We start from the raw sequence: 16,010 nt of genomic DNA, 5'->3' as shown, positions 1-16,010 counted from the left end.
AATCATCAAAATTAAACGAAATAAACATTTGAAATATATGAGTTTGTATGTAATGTATGAATATAATATACAAGTTTCACTTTTTAAATGGAATTACTGAAATCAATCTACTTTTTCATGATATTCTAATTTTATGACCAGCACCTGTATACACATATTCCAAATGTCAACCTGTTTATTTAATGCATTATGATGAAATAGGAAATAAAGTCTGTTCTAATAAAAAGATGTTTAGAAGAAGAGATCGGGGGCAAAGGTCATTACCTTCTTGGCATTATTGGGGGAGATCTTGAGCCCATCGCTGCTGACCTCATAGGTGGAAAGAGAGAGCGTTTTGCCCGTGGGTGCTTGCAGAGATACAGTGCCCTGAAAGGCACACAGAGGGATTGACAGTCCACCTGATGACCTCTGCAAAAGAAAACCATGGACAGGAGAAAAAAACAGAAGAAAATATTAAGTGTCTGGAACAGTGCTCTCATTTCGATATACCTTTTTTACAGCAGTCTTTTGGACTGGTAATTGTACTGTCATAGTTTATAGCTTTATTGTGTGAATGCTGATTCAGTATTCATGTTATTGCTTTCCTGATTTTTATTCGTTTGTTCTGTTTTTGTGTTTGTTTTTTGCACTCTAACTACTTCTGCATACTTTGTGCTATTTTAGTTATTCAAATACCAAAATGTTCAGCTCATTTAGGAGATGGGTGTGATGTCTTGTTTGTTGTAACTCTTATACTTGAATTTCAGTGTACAGAAATACACTGAGAACTTTTGAGTTTGTTCAGAAACATTGTTCTGTTTGAAATCTGCTTAAGCTTACTTGCCCTAGTCTGATCTTCTCATGCTACTTTTAGCTTTTAGCTAGTCTTTAGCTACTTTTAGTTTTTAGTGAGCCTTTTGATACTCTGAGATGGCCTTTTGATACTTCCAACTATTATCTAGATTTTTGCCAAATTGATCTTTTAGCCAGCATTTTACTACTTGTAACTATTGTTTTGCTACTCTGAGGTAGTGTTGTGATGTCTTTAACTGTAAACTAGCATTGTGCTAATTTTTGCCTTTAGTTGGTCCTTTAATGCTATTAGCTAACCATTTTTAAATTTGAACTTTTAGCTAACTTTTTTGCTACTTTTAGCTTGTAGTTTGCATTTTAATTCTTTTAGCTTTTCGCTAGCTCTCTGCTTCTTTTAGCTTTAACAACTCAGCTTCCTCAACAAACTTCAGCAAACTCATTCATCACTCAGCTATTTTTCTAGTTAGAACTTAATTCCATTAGGTGCGCCTGGTAAAGGATTTATATATAGGTCAGGGTTTTGGCATCGCTCCACCACAAACTCCGCCACAGGCTCTGAACTGACAATGAAACCTTAAAATGCTGTATATTAATGGCAGTTATTGGAACTGAGCTTTCATATAACAAACAAAATGCTTCACATTGTTCTCCTGCAATGACAAATCAAAATGCCCGCTGCCGTCTTAGCTCATCACGAGCAGAGTCTGAACCTTTACGTCAATAACAAGATCACTTTTGCACTTCATTCTTGCTGTTTAAGCTGAGATTGGATTGGACTCATGATGTCAGGAGAAGGGAGATGAATGTGTTTACTTCACGAGGCTTACATTTTCAAAGTCTCATGAACAGCACACTGCTGCAGAAATGAGATGTTAGACCTACAGGTAATGGACATTAGGAACATGTTTAAAACAAAAACATGGGAATGTCAGATAATTTGTTTTTAGCTTCTATTAGAATTTTTCATCAAGTCATTTTATCTGAATAGATAAATGTATTTATTTCATGCATCAGTCAAATTTCCTTTGGGCTCCTTATCAGTTTGCTATTTTTTAATATCATTATAGCACTAATATGACTCATATTTAATCATATTACATATCATATCAGTGTTTCTGTAGTGACTAACCACACAGTGCATGGAAGTGAGTCTCTGTCAAGATAATGTGCTTGAGATGGGGCATATTACCCGCAGGAGTCAGGCGAACCACCAGTGGGTAGGCTGCAGCATGTCTCATTAAACCTATAAATAATTTAGGCTAGCTAAATGTGGTTATCTGATTAGGTCTGTAATGCAAAACAGAACCAAAGGTGATGTCAGTGTCTTGTTCTCCGTGACAGTGTCTGTTTTCCTGCCATCATGTTTTACATCACTCTGAGTGGAGAGAAAGCGCACAGTGTTGAGCTGAAAACATGTCTTCGAGTCAAATCAATTGATACCACAAACACAGCGATGTGAGAAGCACAATGTTGTAAAAGCACAAAGCTGAGGTTTTGTTTTGACATAAATAAGAATGAATATAAAGATTTCTGGAGTACTTTGCTCTGACAATGTTGAAGTGGCTTCAGACTGAAAACAACATTTTCATCACTCTTCGCCAAAAGAGTGATAATATATTTACTCATATCAGTGTGGTTGTGTTCACATGTCTGTTATTAACTAAAATATCTCATATAACAGTAGATACATTTTAATGAAAATTGCAGAAAGTAATCCCTGGACTTGAATCTACAGCTAGTTATGTTTTGAAGTCAACATGAGTCAAGATGGCTGCCACATACAACTGACATTAAAAATCACAAAATTGGCTATAACTCAGTCAGTTTTACAGATAATGACCTAAAGGTTGGTGTGGCTGAGACTCATCCCCAACACACATCCAGAGCATTAACAGACTGCACAGGATCTTTGTGTAAACCTTTTCCATTAACTATTTGCAGTAAACTCTGTCTGTCTGCAAAAAAAATCCCATGACCTAATGGCCAGATTTTAACGAAACCTTTAAAAATTAATTGGACAAACATCTATAACTGAATGCCTTTTGGAGTCAACAACACAAGAAGACACAATGCAAAAATGGCTATAACTCAATGGTGATGGTTCCCAGTGGCAATTTTACAGATGTTAAGCTAAAAATAGCTGAATACATACTCTGAGTGGGAAATCTTAACGTTATTTTCAAGGTTTGACCAAAACACCTACCACTCTCTCATTCCTCAACACAATATGATTTTAGTTGAAAACTCTAGCATGAAAAGCAATATGCATTCCTTCAAGAAATGCTAAGCCTTTAAATTGAAACTAATTTAAGGAATTATTTTTGTGACACTGACTCTTTTTTTTTCCTGCCATGTTTTTACAGAAACTGCATAGTGGTGCAATTGTTAGCCCCGCTGCCTCACAGCAAGAGGGCTCTGAAGTCACTGCCCAAAAACATGCAGGTTAGTTTTTTTTGGCAGCTCCAGATTGGCTCTAGGTGTGAGAATGAACAGTTGTTTGTCTCTATGTGGCCCTGTGATGGACTGGTGACCTGTTCAGGATGAACCTCAACCCTTGCTCAGTGACAGCAGAAAATAATCATCAGCACCTTCCAGCCCAGGGACAAGCTGGTGTAAAGAATGGGTGAATGAGTGTTTCTACAACTTTCAAATGAGGTGCCAGTACAGTTGAATATGTTCAGTTTATCCATGCAGTCGGAAATCTTTTAGAACTTTTAATCAAAAGAAATTCCAACAGCTATTTCAAAGTTTTACACTGCTAAAAAAGCACTAATACATGAAACCTGCATGAGGATCACTCTAATGACACTAATTAAACTGAACTGCAGGACACAACCTTTTTTGATTTGCCGAACAGAAAATGTGTATTATTACTTAAGTGATGTTTTCCCCATCCAGTCAAGTATTTTTCATAGTCACTTGAATTTGAAACTTCACTTTTGTTTATAGTCACAGTTTACTTCTGTTCCCAGTCACTGCTAAGGTAGGTGTAGCCATTAATCAACTAGATTTTTAAATTGAGATACTAAATATGACTGAAATAAAAATCGCCCTTTAGCAGCTTTATTTTGGCCTCTATCCTTATTAGTAATGATATACTTTTTTTTAGAGGACTTGTGTTAAAATTGTCCCTAGGTGTGAGTGAGAGCACGGATGGTTGTTTGTCTTGTTTGTCTCTATGTGACCTTGTGATGGACTTGCAACCTGTCCAGGGTGTCCCCCCGCCTCTTGTACAATGACGGCTGGAGATCTGCACCAGCTGCCAACGACCCAGAAAGGAGCAGGTAAAGAAAATGGATGGATGGATGGAAGACTGGTCCTTAACTTTACTGGAAGGCTCAAAGCCTGGCTTCCCATAACAAACTAGTTTTAGTTTTGACTTCCAATGTAAGTTCTCAGTCTTATCTGTTGTTATAGAACTGTTTGGAACTACTCTGTTCTCTCTTTGTTTAGACTGTGATGTAGAACCTGAACTTATTTGACCAGACTTAGCAGACTACCAACTATTCTGTTATAAAAATAAAACTCAGTGGCAATTACTTCATTAGGTTTTTGGCAAGCATTATGGTTTGCTTAAGCAAACACTGTTATAATATCCATTATTGGGAAAGAAATCCAGCTTCCTCAATAAAATATTAAAATTAGTTAAAGCCATTTTAGTGCTAGCTAATGCTGATTAGACGTGGCAGCCAACTTACATTGGATTTACTCCAAAAGTTAATAAGTTGTAGATGTACGTCCAATGATAACTTTCTGTATTTCAATATTTTAATACAATTTGTTCAGTATTTCATGAGACATTGTGCTAACACACAAATAGGACTGACTCCAACAGTTAATGCTAATGTTGTACTCAAAGATTTTGTGCAATGAGTAACACTTGGAATATGTGATGTGAATGGCTGTATTTCAGCCACACATAACTTTTCCACAATATCCATAAAAATGATTGATTTATGGCCATTTTTGTGTTTCCTAAGGTCAGTGGGCTGTTGCGGCCATTTTGGATTGGTTTGTCTCAAACAGTTAATCAGCTGCAGGTATGTTCAGTGATTACATTCTGCAAGATTCACTGAAATTAAACTAGTTGTTTATAAATTATTTTGGTTACAGACAGACACATAAACACACACAGACAAATATATATATATTATGATCCACCTTTGGCTTTCAGTGATAAAAACTTCCCTTTTGTGCTATTTTTCACATTTTACTGAATGACTGCTTTGCCACAACAAATCCTGACACAGTAGCAGCATTTTCTCTAGTCGTGTTATATTTATGTCCGCTCTATATCAATAATTCATATGTTCCATACATTGAAGCCCACTTGGACATTTTTTATTATGCAGCCATGGATGAATTCTCTGAAGAGTGGATGGATTTCAGTGCCTTCTTACATGTGATTACACATTAGATCTTCAGCCCTCCTCAGGGAACAGCACCTCGAGCTCTGCGCTCGCTAACAGAGTAGAATGTCACAGAGAGGGTAAACACGTCTTTAAGCTCTAATTCCAACTGTCCCTTCAGACGCTGAAGGCCAGAGGCTCCGACAGTAAGAGGAGAGGATGCTGGGTAATGACATCTGGTCTGCTAACGAGGAACAAAACACAACCAGGACAAACAGAATCACAAACTGTGTCACTTGGTCAGGTGGATTTGGGAGATTTTATCTATTTTTTATGTCTTATGCATGGATTTGGGGATTAGGGATTTGCCTTTTAATGATTAGTCATACTGTACTCTGAGCATGATACCTTTTTATATTGCATAAGATCATGCATAGAGTTTTTTTTAAAGTTTGACCAAAACTGCCATAACTCTGTTTCTTTTTTAAAAAAAAATCCATCTACTTAAGCATACTTACTCTGACCTTTCGTCCCTCTCTGGCATGAAAGGTCGTTGAAGGCTAGGCCTTTAATTCTCTTTCTGTAAATACATAGCACACGCACACAATACTTCTACATCTTCAGACTCCAATCAATGAATAAGCCCCGAGGAGACATAATACACACACTTCCCTCCTAAGAAACTCAGAAGTAGGGCAGACACATGCACCCACACACATACACATGCACACAAGTCGACAGTGAGCATCTCAGAGTTATACATGATGCAAAATGAGTGCCAAAGCCAGGCTGAAGCTGCACGCTCTGTGGATTTTCCTCCCCTCTGGTGATTTTCAAACCAGAAACATTTCAAACTCGTAAGTGGAACCGAGAAAGAAAAGAGGAAAGAAAGAGACGTCAGCGTGTTCGGGAGTTGTTGTGTGCACCTATATTCATTTTTATCACATATGTCTAAATCCCAGAGCAGGTTTTCTGAGTTCAAAAACAGGCTCATTGTGTTGTTTTACCCAAAGTTATGAATCAGTTTCAAAGCTTGCTGCTGTCTGAGCAGCAGTTTCATTAAAATCCAACCAGGGGTTCATGAAATATTTTGCTAACAGACAAACAAAGTTGACGCCAGCAGTTAATGCTAAAGTTTTAAACAGAGATCTTGTGCAATGAGTAGCACTATGTGCTGGAATATGGGTTGTGAATGACTCTTGTGTACAACCACACAAAACTTTAGGTCGATATCTAATACAGTGACTGAATTATAGCTATTTTTGTGTATTCTGTGGTCAACTGGCTGTGATCTAGAATTAGTTTGGCTTCAAAAGGCTATCGGTTGTAGATGTACATCAAATGATTATTTCCTAAAAGTCTCATTAAAATCCATGCAGTGATTCATGAGATGTTTTGCAAACAGACAGACAGAGTTGACTCAAATAGCTGATGGCAAAATTCTAAACAAAGATCTTGCACAATCTGTCAGCGCTCAGAATATGTGTTGGGGATCAGTCTCAGCTACTACCACCCTCAATATTTAGCTCAATATTTGTAAAATTGACTGAGTTATGGCCATTTTCTTGTTCTTTAATGTTAGTCGGCTGTGGCAGCCATCTTGAATCGGTTTGTCTCCTAAAGTTAATAAGATGTAGTTGTGCATCCTTTGACTACTTTCTGCAATTTTCATTAAAATTTGTCTGGTTGTTCATGCATTATTTTGGTAACAAACAGGCACACAACCCCAAGCACAAACAGACACAGGCAAAAACATTCTTGTCTGCCTTTCCTTTATGGTGGTGGACTATAATACATTTGGGTCTTGAAAAACACAGAGAGAATAAAGCCTCTGCTTTTATGAGAGAAAATAATATCAACAACAAAGAAGAAAGGAGATTGAGAATTTATTAGGGTACTCTAAACGCCTGCAGCAACCTGCCTTCAGCTTCACTCTTTATGTTCTTTGGCTTTTTTACCACTGGATAGAGTTAAGTATTGACTGAGCACAACTTCAGCTTCTGCCAGACAGACAACCATGCATAATGCAGCGCATACTGAACAGACAAGCTGTTCTTCCCTGAACTTGAATCAAAAATGAATCTGTTGATATTTTTTGTTTTGTGTTTTTTCATGAAAAAATTAGAGGACATATAACTTTTATTAAAAAAAACTTGAATCTATAAGTCCTGTTGTTTTTCTTCCTCTTAAGAAATTCAGCAGACTGAATCAATAATTCGAGCTGAGTCTGGTGCGGTAGTCGGATTCTGGAGTTTTAGAGCCGTAATGAATGCAATTTTTGTTTTTGAGAGACATCTGATAGTGTTCTGATCAATTGCTCCATTAGTTAGAATGAGCCGAAGCTTCAGGCATGTAAAGATATGCAGGGAAAACAAAGGAGAGGAGAGCAATGAAGGCAACCTTTTTATCTAAATCACATGCGTAGCATCCAGGCTTTCTTTTAAATCTTAGAAAGTATCATAGAGTTGGAAAAGCAAAACAAAACAAATACAAAAGGGAAACAAAACAACACATCTTGAACACATCTTTAAAAGGTGGTTCTTTAGGCTACAAACCTGTAGTCTCCTGAAATAAATAAATCGTTGTGTGAATGGTGATTCACTATTTACAATATTGTTTGCCTGTTTTCTGCTTTTGCATACTTTGTGCTATTTTAGTACTTCATATATGACAAAGTTTAGCTCATTCAGGAGATGGATAAGAAGACTTTTGTTTTTTTTTATCATTTTTAAATTTACCAAAATATCTAATTTCATAACAGTTACAAATATTTTTCCCATAAAACTATTTTCAATTCGTTCAACAGCATTGTTCATTTTGAAATCTGCTTTAGCATACTTGCTCTTTTTTTTCTCTTTTAGCTAGTGCTTTGCTTTTATAGCTGTTAAGTTCTTTTAACACTTAGCTAGTGTGCCCCTTCTTTTAATTTTAACAACTCTTTTTCAGCTTCTTCAGCTATCATCAGCAAAGTAATCCCCCACTCAACATTCACACTGAATGGCCCCTTTAAACACAATCTAATAAAATCATACTCGTTTTATAGTTTTGAAATACTATTCCTTCATAAATGGTCACTTTAGGGGAACAGCAGACTTGGCGAGTGTGGAAAAATTAGTTGTTGACATCCATAAAACACAAAATGACACACACAAATGGCTCAATTTAATGCTTCAAAATGACATTAGTGAGGGAACTACTTCGGACGGCGCTGTACCTGTCTGGGTGTTCTCTCTGATTTACTTCTGCACCACTCCCAGTCTGTCAGCTCAATTTTCCGGCACTCCTCGTGTGACAGCCTCCTCTCTGGCCCTTCAAACACCGACGAGGAGTCGTTCAGATGGTGATCCTTTTCCCGATGATGAGGAGGCAGCAATGGGACGCCATCTTTGTGGTTCTCGTGAGGCAGTGGAGGACAGTCAGCCAGCGCCTCTCCTCCTTGGGCCTCTGAAAGGAGGCCTGAGCGAGAGGAGCTGTCCACTGGGGGTGAGGTGCTGAAATCAAAGTTGGGACTAAGCCTAGAGAGGCCGCCACTTTCCAGCGCGTCAAGGTGGGGATTTGAGAAGTCACAGTTGAAAAGGCTGTGATAATTGGGCTTCTCCATGGGGGGGCTGCTGTGAGACTTGGTGGCATGTGATAACTTGTAGACGCCATAGCCTTGTTGGAATGAAAGGTTGAACTCAAACTTTCTTTTCATCACTGTGAATGAAGCAGAACACAAAAGAGACTTTCTCAGCATTTCTTTCAAATATCATACAGAAGGCCTAGCATTCCTTGAAAGAATGCATACCGCCCACCACCTTTCATGCCAGAGATTTAAACTAAAATGATCTTATGCTGAGAAGGATGAGAAAGATGCTTTAAACAAATGACCAGATGACCTAATGTGACCTTATGTGATATTGTGAGATGTTACGAAATGTGTTAATGCTCACGGTATATCATGGGAAAAGACTTTCAGCTACTACCACAAACAATTTTTGTTCAACATTTTTAAAATTGACTTAGTTAAAACCTATTTTTGTGTTTTAATTACTTGTGGCGGCCCTGTTAAATTGGGGTGACTCCAAAAGCAGTCAGTTGTACACAAACATCTGGTGATTACTTTCTGACAGTTTCATTAAGGTCTGTCTGATGGTTCCTGAAATATTTTGCTAACAGACTGGGTTGATACTAAAGGTTATTGCTAATGTTTTAAGTAAAAATATCTGACTATGTGCAGTGCCTGAAGCATGTGGTATGAGTGAGTTTCAGCTACTATCACACCAAATTACAGCTCAATATCTGTAAAATTGTGGCGTTATAGCCATATTTGTCCTTTTTAAGGTCTGTTTACTGTGGTGGCCATCTTGAATTGGGTCGGCATCTTGAATTGGGTTTTTTTTTATTTTGAATTTTTTAAATTTTTAATTATTTTATGTCTTGTGACAACTGTAATGTTTTATTTATTGTACAGAACTTTGGTCCTGGGCTTGTTTAAAGTGCTTTATAATTAAAGCTGGTATGGTGTAGTTGTAGATATTCATTCAATAATTAAGAATTTAGTTATGATTCGTTCACTGGTTCATGAAATATTTTGCCAACCATTATCAAATGAATGCACACACAGACATGAGCATACGCATTATCACTCCACCTTCATCTCATGTTCTCGGTTTCATTCTGTAAAAGTATGTTTGGCTGTGCTCTGATAAATGACATGACGTATCTACCTGAAGGTTCCTGCGTTGGATTCTGTTTGCAGTTAATGAAGCAGCCACACGGCATGTGGATCCAGCGCTCAGACAGCACAAACAGGGGAGTGACCGCAGGTGCAAGCAGAGTGAGGAAGAAGCTCAGTGTCTCCAGGGAGGAGCTGCGCACGTTCACTGCATGCCGTATGAGCACCAAAGTCTGCGAGCAAACAGGAGAAGAAGGAATTAATTCACCCGGGAGTCAGCTATTCAAAATGCATGAAGACATGAAGCAAGGAACACATAGATGAGAAAAAAATATTCACAAACGTCACAGAGATTAGGCTTCTTCGCTTTTCATTTTCTTTTGTTTTGGATTCGAGAACTCATAAAACAAAAAGAAGAGGTCTCACACTTTGATATTTCATGATTATTGCTTCCCTGTGGCAATGTTTTGATAAACTTATACATTTTTTTTCCCAACAGGAACTGAAAGAATTTTATTCAAAATCTTGCACTGAAATAAGTAAAGTTGAGCTGCTGCATAACCTTATCTTCACATCCCAACAAATCTAAATAAAAATTTGAGCTCTGCGGTGACCAGTCCATTAGTGATGAAAGGCCTCGCTCACCTTGAAGGAAATCATTTCGCCCACCATCTTCCATGCCAGAGTTGTAAACTAAGATAATCTTATGATTTAAAAAATGACGGCGTTGAGGCCATTTTGGTCAAACCTTGAAAATACCATTACGATATTTGTAAAACTGGCTGACATACAGTCATGTTTATGTTTTTTCCATCTTGAATTGCATTGAGTCCTATAGTTATTGTTGTCAACCCAATGATTACTTACTGAAGGTTTCATTAAAGTCTGTTCAGTCGTTCATTGTATATTTTGCTAACAATTGGACAGAGCCGATGCCAACAGTTAATGGCAAAATTTAGAACACATATCTTGCACAAACAATCAGACTTCAAAGTATAAGTTGGAGATCTGTCCCAACACACACCAAATTGGAACTCAATATCTGTAAACTTGACCAAATTATTGACATTTTTGTGTTTGCTAAGATTGCTTTGTTGTGGCAGCCATCTTGAATGGTGCTGACTTTAAAGGTTAATCAAATATAGATAATAACCCACAAATTACTTTCTGAGAATTTCAATAAAATTGGTTCTGCGATTCATGAGATATTTTTCTAACAGACCAGACAAACAAACACAAACACAGACATCGGCAAAAACATTTACACAAACTGAAACTTTTCTTTTAAACAAGCTTCACAGATAATTGCTTTTCTAAAGGCTACATAGCTGTTCAGTCCCAAAACCTTGAGCTGTGCTCTCATTGCTCACATAGAAATGCTGTTATTTTTTACTGCTCAGCAAGAGTTCTACACTGTAAATATTCTTTTTTTTTCTTTCATTTCACCAAACATTTTAAGCATTTTAAATTTATAATCGTTAGGGATTTTATCAGGCCAGATTTTGTTCTCAAATAGAATAGCTTACCATCAAACCTTTTAAGTTTTAATATTGCATTTGATTTCTAATCAGTGCTTTCAGCAACTTCTTTAGCTGTTTTGTTTGCTCTGTGCAGACCTATAATTTCATCAACTGCAAAATGTTTTCTGACATGGCTGTTTAAGGAGTCAGACGCTGCGTACTGCTTCTTGTTTGGGTTAAATAACTTTTTGGCAGCTTGAAAACATTAATTACTATGCAGATTTTCCAATGGGTGGCTCTTTGCTTAGTTAAATCCAGGCAAGGGCTTTCATTTTGTCTTTTTGGCCAAGCATCATATATTGACTACATCTGAGCCAAAATAAGACATGAACAGATGCATTAGACACACCACTTTATGGTGCCAGCTAATCCTCTGTAAATCTATTTTTTGACCACATAAAAAGATTCAACATTCAGCTGAACTTAAAACTAATACAACCCCGATTTCATGTAAATTAAAATAAATGCAATGATTTGCAAATCCCAAAAACCTCATAATTTATTCCCAATGGAAAACAGTAAACATATCATATGTTTAAATTACGAAATCATCTGTGAATAAATTTTAGGATAAAAAAAGATCCTTTTGATTTTGATTGCAGCAACAAATGGCAAGGCCTCCCCTGAAAAAGCCATTATCTGGATGGGAGTAAATGTTGTTCTAAAACCGGCATTTACTGTTCTGTATTGATGGCACCTTTCCAGATGTGGATGTAGTAATGCACCCCCATACCATCAGAGAGGCAGACTTTTGAACCATGTGCTGATAACAGACTGGATGGTTCCTTTCCTCTTTAATATGGAGGAAGTGGCATTTGTGGTTTCCAAAAAGAATTTCAAACCGAATTTGTCTGACCACAGAATCGTTTTCCAATTTGGTTCAGTCCATTTTAAATGACCCTGGGTTCAGAGACGTCAACGTTTTTTCTGGATGGTGTTCACATATGGCTTTGTCTTTGAATTATAGAGCTTTAAGCAGCATTTGTGGATGACACAACAAACTGTGCTCACAGACAGTGATTTATGGAAGGGTTCCTGAGCCCATGCAGTGATGTCCTGAAAAGAATCAGAATTGGTTTAAATGCAGTGGCCCCTGAGGGCCCAACGATCATGGGCATATCATACTGACTTTCAGCCTTGTCCTTTTGGTACAGAGATGTCTCCAGATTCTTGAAAGCTTCTGATGAATTTATGAACTGAAGATGGTGGCATATTCAAAGTTTTCCCAAATTTCCATTAAAAAAACAATATTTTAAAAATGCTGAATTATTTTTGAACACGTTTTTTGCAGTGGTAAAACTCTGCCCATTAATTTTGAGAAATTCAGCCTCTCTAAAGTCCTTTTTTTTACAACCCATCCTCTTACTGACCTGTTGCCAATTAATGAAATTAGTTACAAAATGCTTTTTTAACTGTTTCTTATTTGTACCGTTTACTTTTGCATCCTTTGCTGCACCTGTCCCAACTTTTTTTTGAGATGGGTTGCTGCCATCAAATTTGAAATTACCTTACTTTTTTTTCTAAAACTGATAGTTTCTTAGTTTAAACTAGTGATGTGTTTACTATATTCAGTTGTGCATAAGCTATGGGTTAATGAGATTTGCAAATTATTGCCTTCTGTTTTTATCCATATTTTACATGGCCTCACAACTTTTTCTGAGCTGGGGTTGTAAATGTCTGGATGTGAGGAGAATCTTAACAGAACATAATCTAGACAAAACAAACTTTCATGTTCCTTCCTTAAATTCTCTATAACTAAATTATTTCACTGCATGAAATAAAAGATGTATTCACAGCATTTCCCATCAGCTACATTTGTACATTGTTTTGGTACTTATCATCTCTGACTTTTGATCATTTCCATGTTGGCTCATTACAGTGTTTATTTTGCACAGCACTTTATCACCTCAAGTTTATTTTTTAATTTTTTCAGCATAATCAAGTGGCACTGTCTGTGCAGCGAGCACACTAGTTATTCCACAATGCAGCTTAATGAATGCTGCCCAGAGGTGTTCATTAAAACCTGAAAACTACTGTTCTCAAGTCCTTTTGGGGACGCTAATTTGACAAAACATTATTGTTACATTATTAAAAGATTGTTTTTATGTATCAAGGCTTAGCAAGTTAATAGGAAAAGGAAATTTCACACCTCAGATAAAATACTTATGTCAAGGAACAAAAGGGACTTGTTAATGGGTTTTGGTTCAGAAAATGAAGTTTTACTACTTCATTCATTTATATCCTTGTTAATTTATTATCAACCACTAAGCTAAAATTTAGTGCTGCAGAAGCTGAGCTATTCCCGAACACATACTTTGAGCACAACACACTGGACAACATCTTTGGTTCAAACCTTGGCATTATCGATTGGGATTCAACCCAGTTTGTCTGTTTGCAAAATATCTCATAAGCCAATGAATGAATTTCAGAGAAACTGTCAGAAAGTAATAATTCAGCGTATATGTACAACTAGTTGCCTTTTGGAGTCCATCAAAGTCAAAATGGCCTTCACCGCTAATCAGCCTTACTCTACACAAAAATGACTATACCTCAGTGAGTTTTATAGATATTGATCTAAAATTTGGTGTGGTAGTAGCCAAGAGTCATTCACAAAACCTACTCTAAACACTAACAAATCATACAAGATCGCACAAAAAAGTTTCAAGGTTCTGTCAGTCTGTGAGAAGGTATTTTTGTTTAGATTTATTTTATTAGAACTCATGTGTTTTCTTCATTATAAGAGACAAAATTAGGAAAGTGAAAGAAGTGTTGGTTTGTTTCAGGAATCCGTATATTTTTGTATTTATTTCTTCAAACTGTTGCTACTGTACAGGCTGCTTTTTATTATTTGGCCATTAAGCTGTTTGGTAGATGTGCACAGATGGCACATCCGCCTCCCTTCATAGCCATTCTGGGTAAAAAAAAAAAAAAAAAAGGTTGGTGGAGCCAAATAGTTCTGCTTTTTTCTTCCACTCTAAGAAAATAAATCGCCAAAGCAGTAAAATCAAGCTGGATAATCCTTTTTATAGGCTTATAAAACATACACTTGGACTTCCTCTGGTATTTTTTCTGTTACTCTGGCTCCTTACCATCATTGGCATCCACAAAACGACTCGGACCACAGCCAGAATCATGGAGAAGCGCTTCTGTGCAAACACCACCGGTGTGTCTCCAACAGCCGCGGCTGTCCTCTGTCCACCGACGGACACCGGGGACAGACAGCCGCTCTCTTTCTCTCTCGTCTCCGTCCCGCACGAACTCGGGCTCAGCTCGTTGTACGCGCCCAAACTTTTGTCCAGGCTGTCCCGGGAGAAGGACTGGAGGTCGCAGAGGGGCGCGGAGCCACTCAGCCCCCTGGACATGTCCAAGCAGCTCGGGTACAGCAGGCTCCTCTGGGGCTCTCTGGAGCACAGCAGCTGGTAGGTGAGCGGCGTGAAGAAGACGAGGGACCCACAGAAGCACAGGGAGTACAGGGAGAAGAGCAGCAGGACGTAGAAGCTGTCGCTCTCCGGGAAACACCCGAGGGAGGCGGGCGCGAAGCTGCCCCATCCGCACAGGGGCAGCACGCTGACGGCGAGGCTCACCGCCCACACGACGGCGACGGCCCACAGCACCCCAAGGGGCCGGCGCACGGACCGAAGCACCCCGAACCTCTTGGTGACATAAAAAGTGTAGGCGGCGATGAGGCACGCCTTCATGTTGCTGGAAACCCCCTGGAACACGTACAGGAGTCCCGACAAAGTGCACAGGAGGCCCGACCCCTCGCCCCCCGCGGGGGTCTCCCACTGCAGGAGCATGAACAGGGAGAGGGGCACCACGCTGAGCAGGTCGTCCACCGACATGGAAGCCACGATGACACACAGGGAGGTCTTCCTCCTCATCCGGAGGAGCGAAAGCAGCGAGTACACGCCTCCGACTAAAGTCGCGGCGGCGACGGTTACGCACAAACCGAAGAGCAGGAGGCGGATCTGCGTCTCCATCCCGGAGGGGTCCGCCGTTTCAGAACTGTCTGGGGACAGATAGCTCTGGTTGGGCGCAGGGGAGCTGTGGTGCGTCGTGGACATCTTCAGTTTGGGCACTTGTGATCGCTTCAAATCAGGCTCAGTTGCTTGTAAAGTTGCTCCAGATGACTGTATGTGAACACGCGCCCTGGTTATAGACAGGCAAAAAATTAAAAAAAAACTAAAACAAAATCAGAGTTGCTGCGATAGGAGAGTAAAAAAGCGCATCCGTCTCTGATCCATCTGCGAACGCACGAAGCTTTCCGCTTCCCTGGATGATGTGGAGCTTGCTGGCAGCGTGTTGGCTGGCAGGCACTTGTGTTCACCGTTCGAACCAGAGCATCTCTGATTTCCAGCAGCCGATGTACGCGCTGTCGTCATCACCGTTTCCCTTCCGCGGCAAGTCACTCAGGGGCTGAGCCAAACGCAGCTTACTACAAGCGTGTCTGCGTGGAAGTGCTCCAATTCATCAGGCTGTGTTAGATCATTCTAACACACCTCCCACTGGAACTTCCCTCTGGGTGTGTGGCATTTGGCCACCTGTGTTAACAAAAATAAAATAAAATATTAAAGAAAAATAATCTATCCGCCGTTTGATCTGCAAACCCCCCCCCCGACTTTTTCTTAAGGAACAGCATTTTGTGGCTAAAGTGATACTTCAGAACTTTTGAAGCGTGGCTCTGTGGAAAGG

The 16,010-nt window shown here is 39.0% G+C and overlaps 1 protein-coding gene across 1 annotated transcript in view; it reads right to left on the bottom strand.

Annotated features, from left to right (window-relative positions):
- Positions 1-15,700, bottom strand: part of LOC108240847 (probable G-protein coupled receptor 149) — a 20,945-nt gene extending 5,245 nt beyond the window's left edge. The window contains exons 1-4 of the mRNA XM_017424643.3: positions 14,408-15,700; positions 9,851-10,031; positions 8,356-8,837; positions 265-408 (exon numbers count right to left, since the gene is read on the bottom strand). Coding sequence (XP_017280132.1) covers positions 265-408; positions 8,356-8,837; positions 9,851-10,031; positions 14,408-15,382 — 1,782 coding nt within the window. The 5' untranslated portion in view covers positions 15,383-15,700. The remainder of the gene's footprint in view (positions 1-264; positions 409-8,355; positions 8,838-9,850; positions 10,032-14,407) is intronic.
- Positions 15,701-16,010: the final 310 nt, after the last annotated feature.

Source organism: Kryptolebias marmoratus, linkage group LG2, assembly GCF_001649575.2.
Source record: "Kryptolebias marmoratus isolate JLee-2015 linkage group LG2, ASM164957v2, whole genome shotgun sequence".
Taxonomy (NCBI): domain Eukaryota; kingdom Metazoa; phylum Chordata; class Actinopteri; order Cyprinodontiformes; family Rivulidae; genus Kryptolebias; species Kryptolebias marmoratus.
The sequence above is the reverse complement of the archived record's forward strand: the minus strand, read 5'-3'. Positions and strand labels throughout refer to the sequence as shown.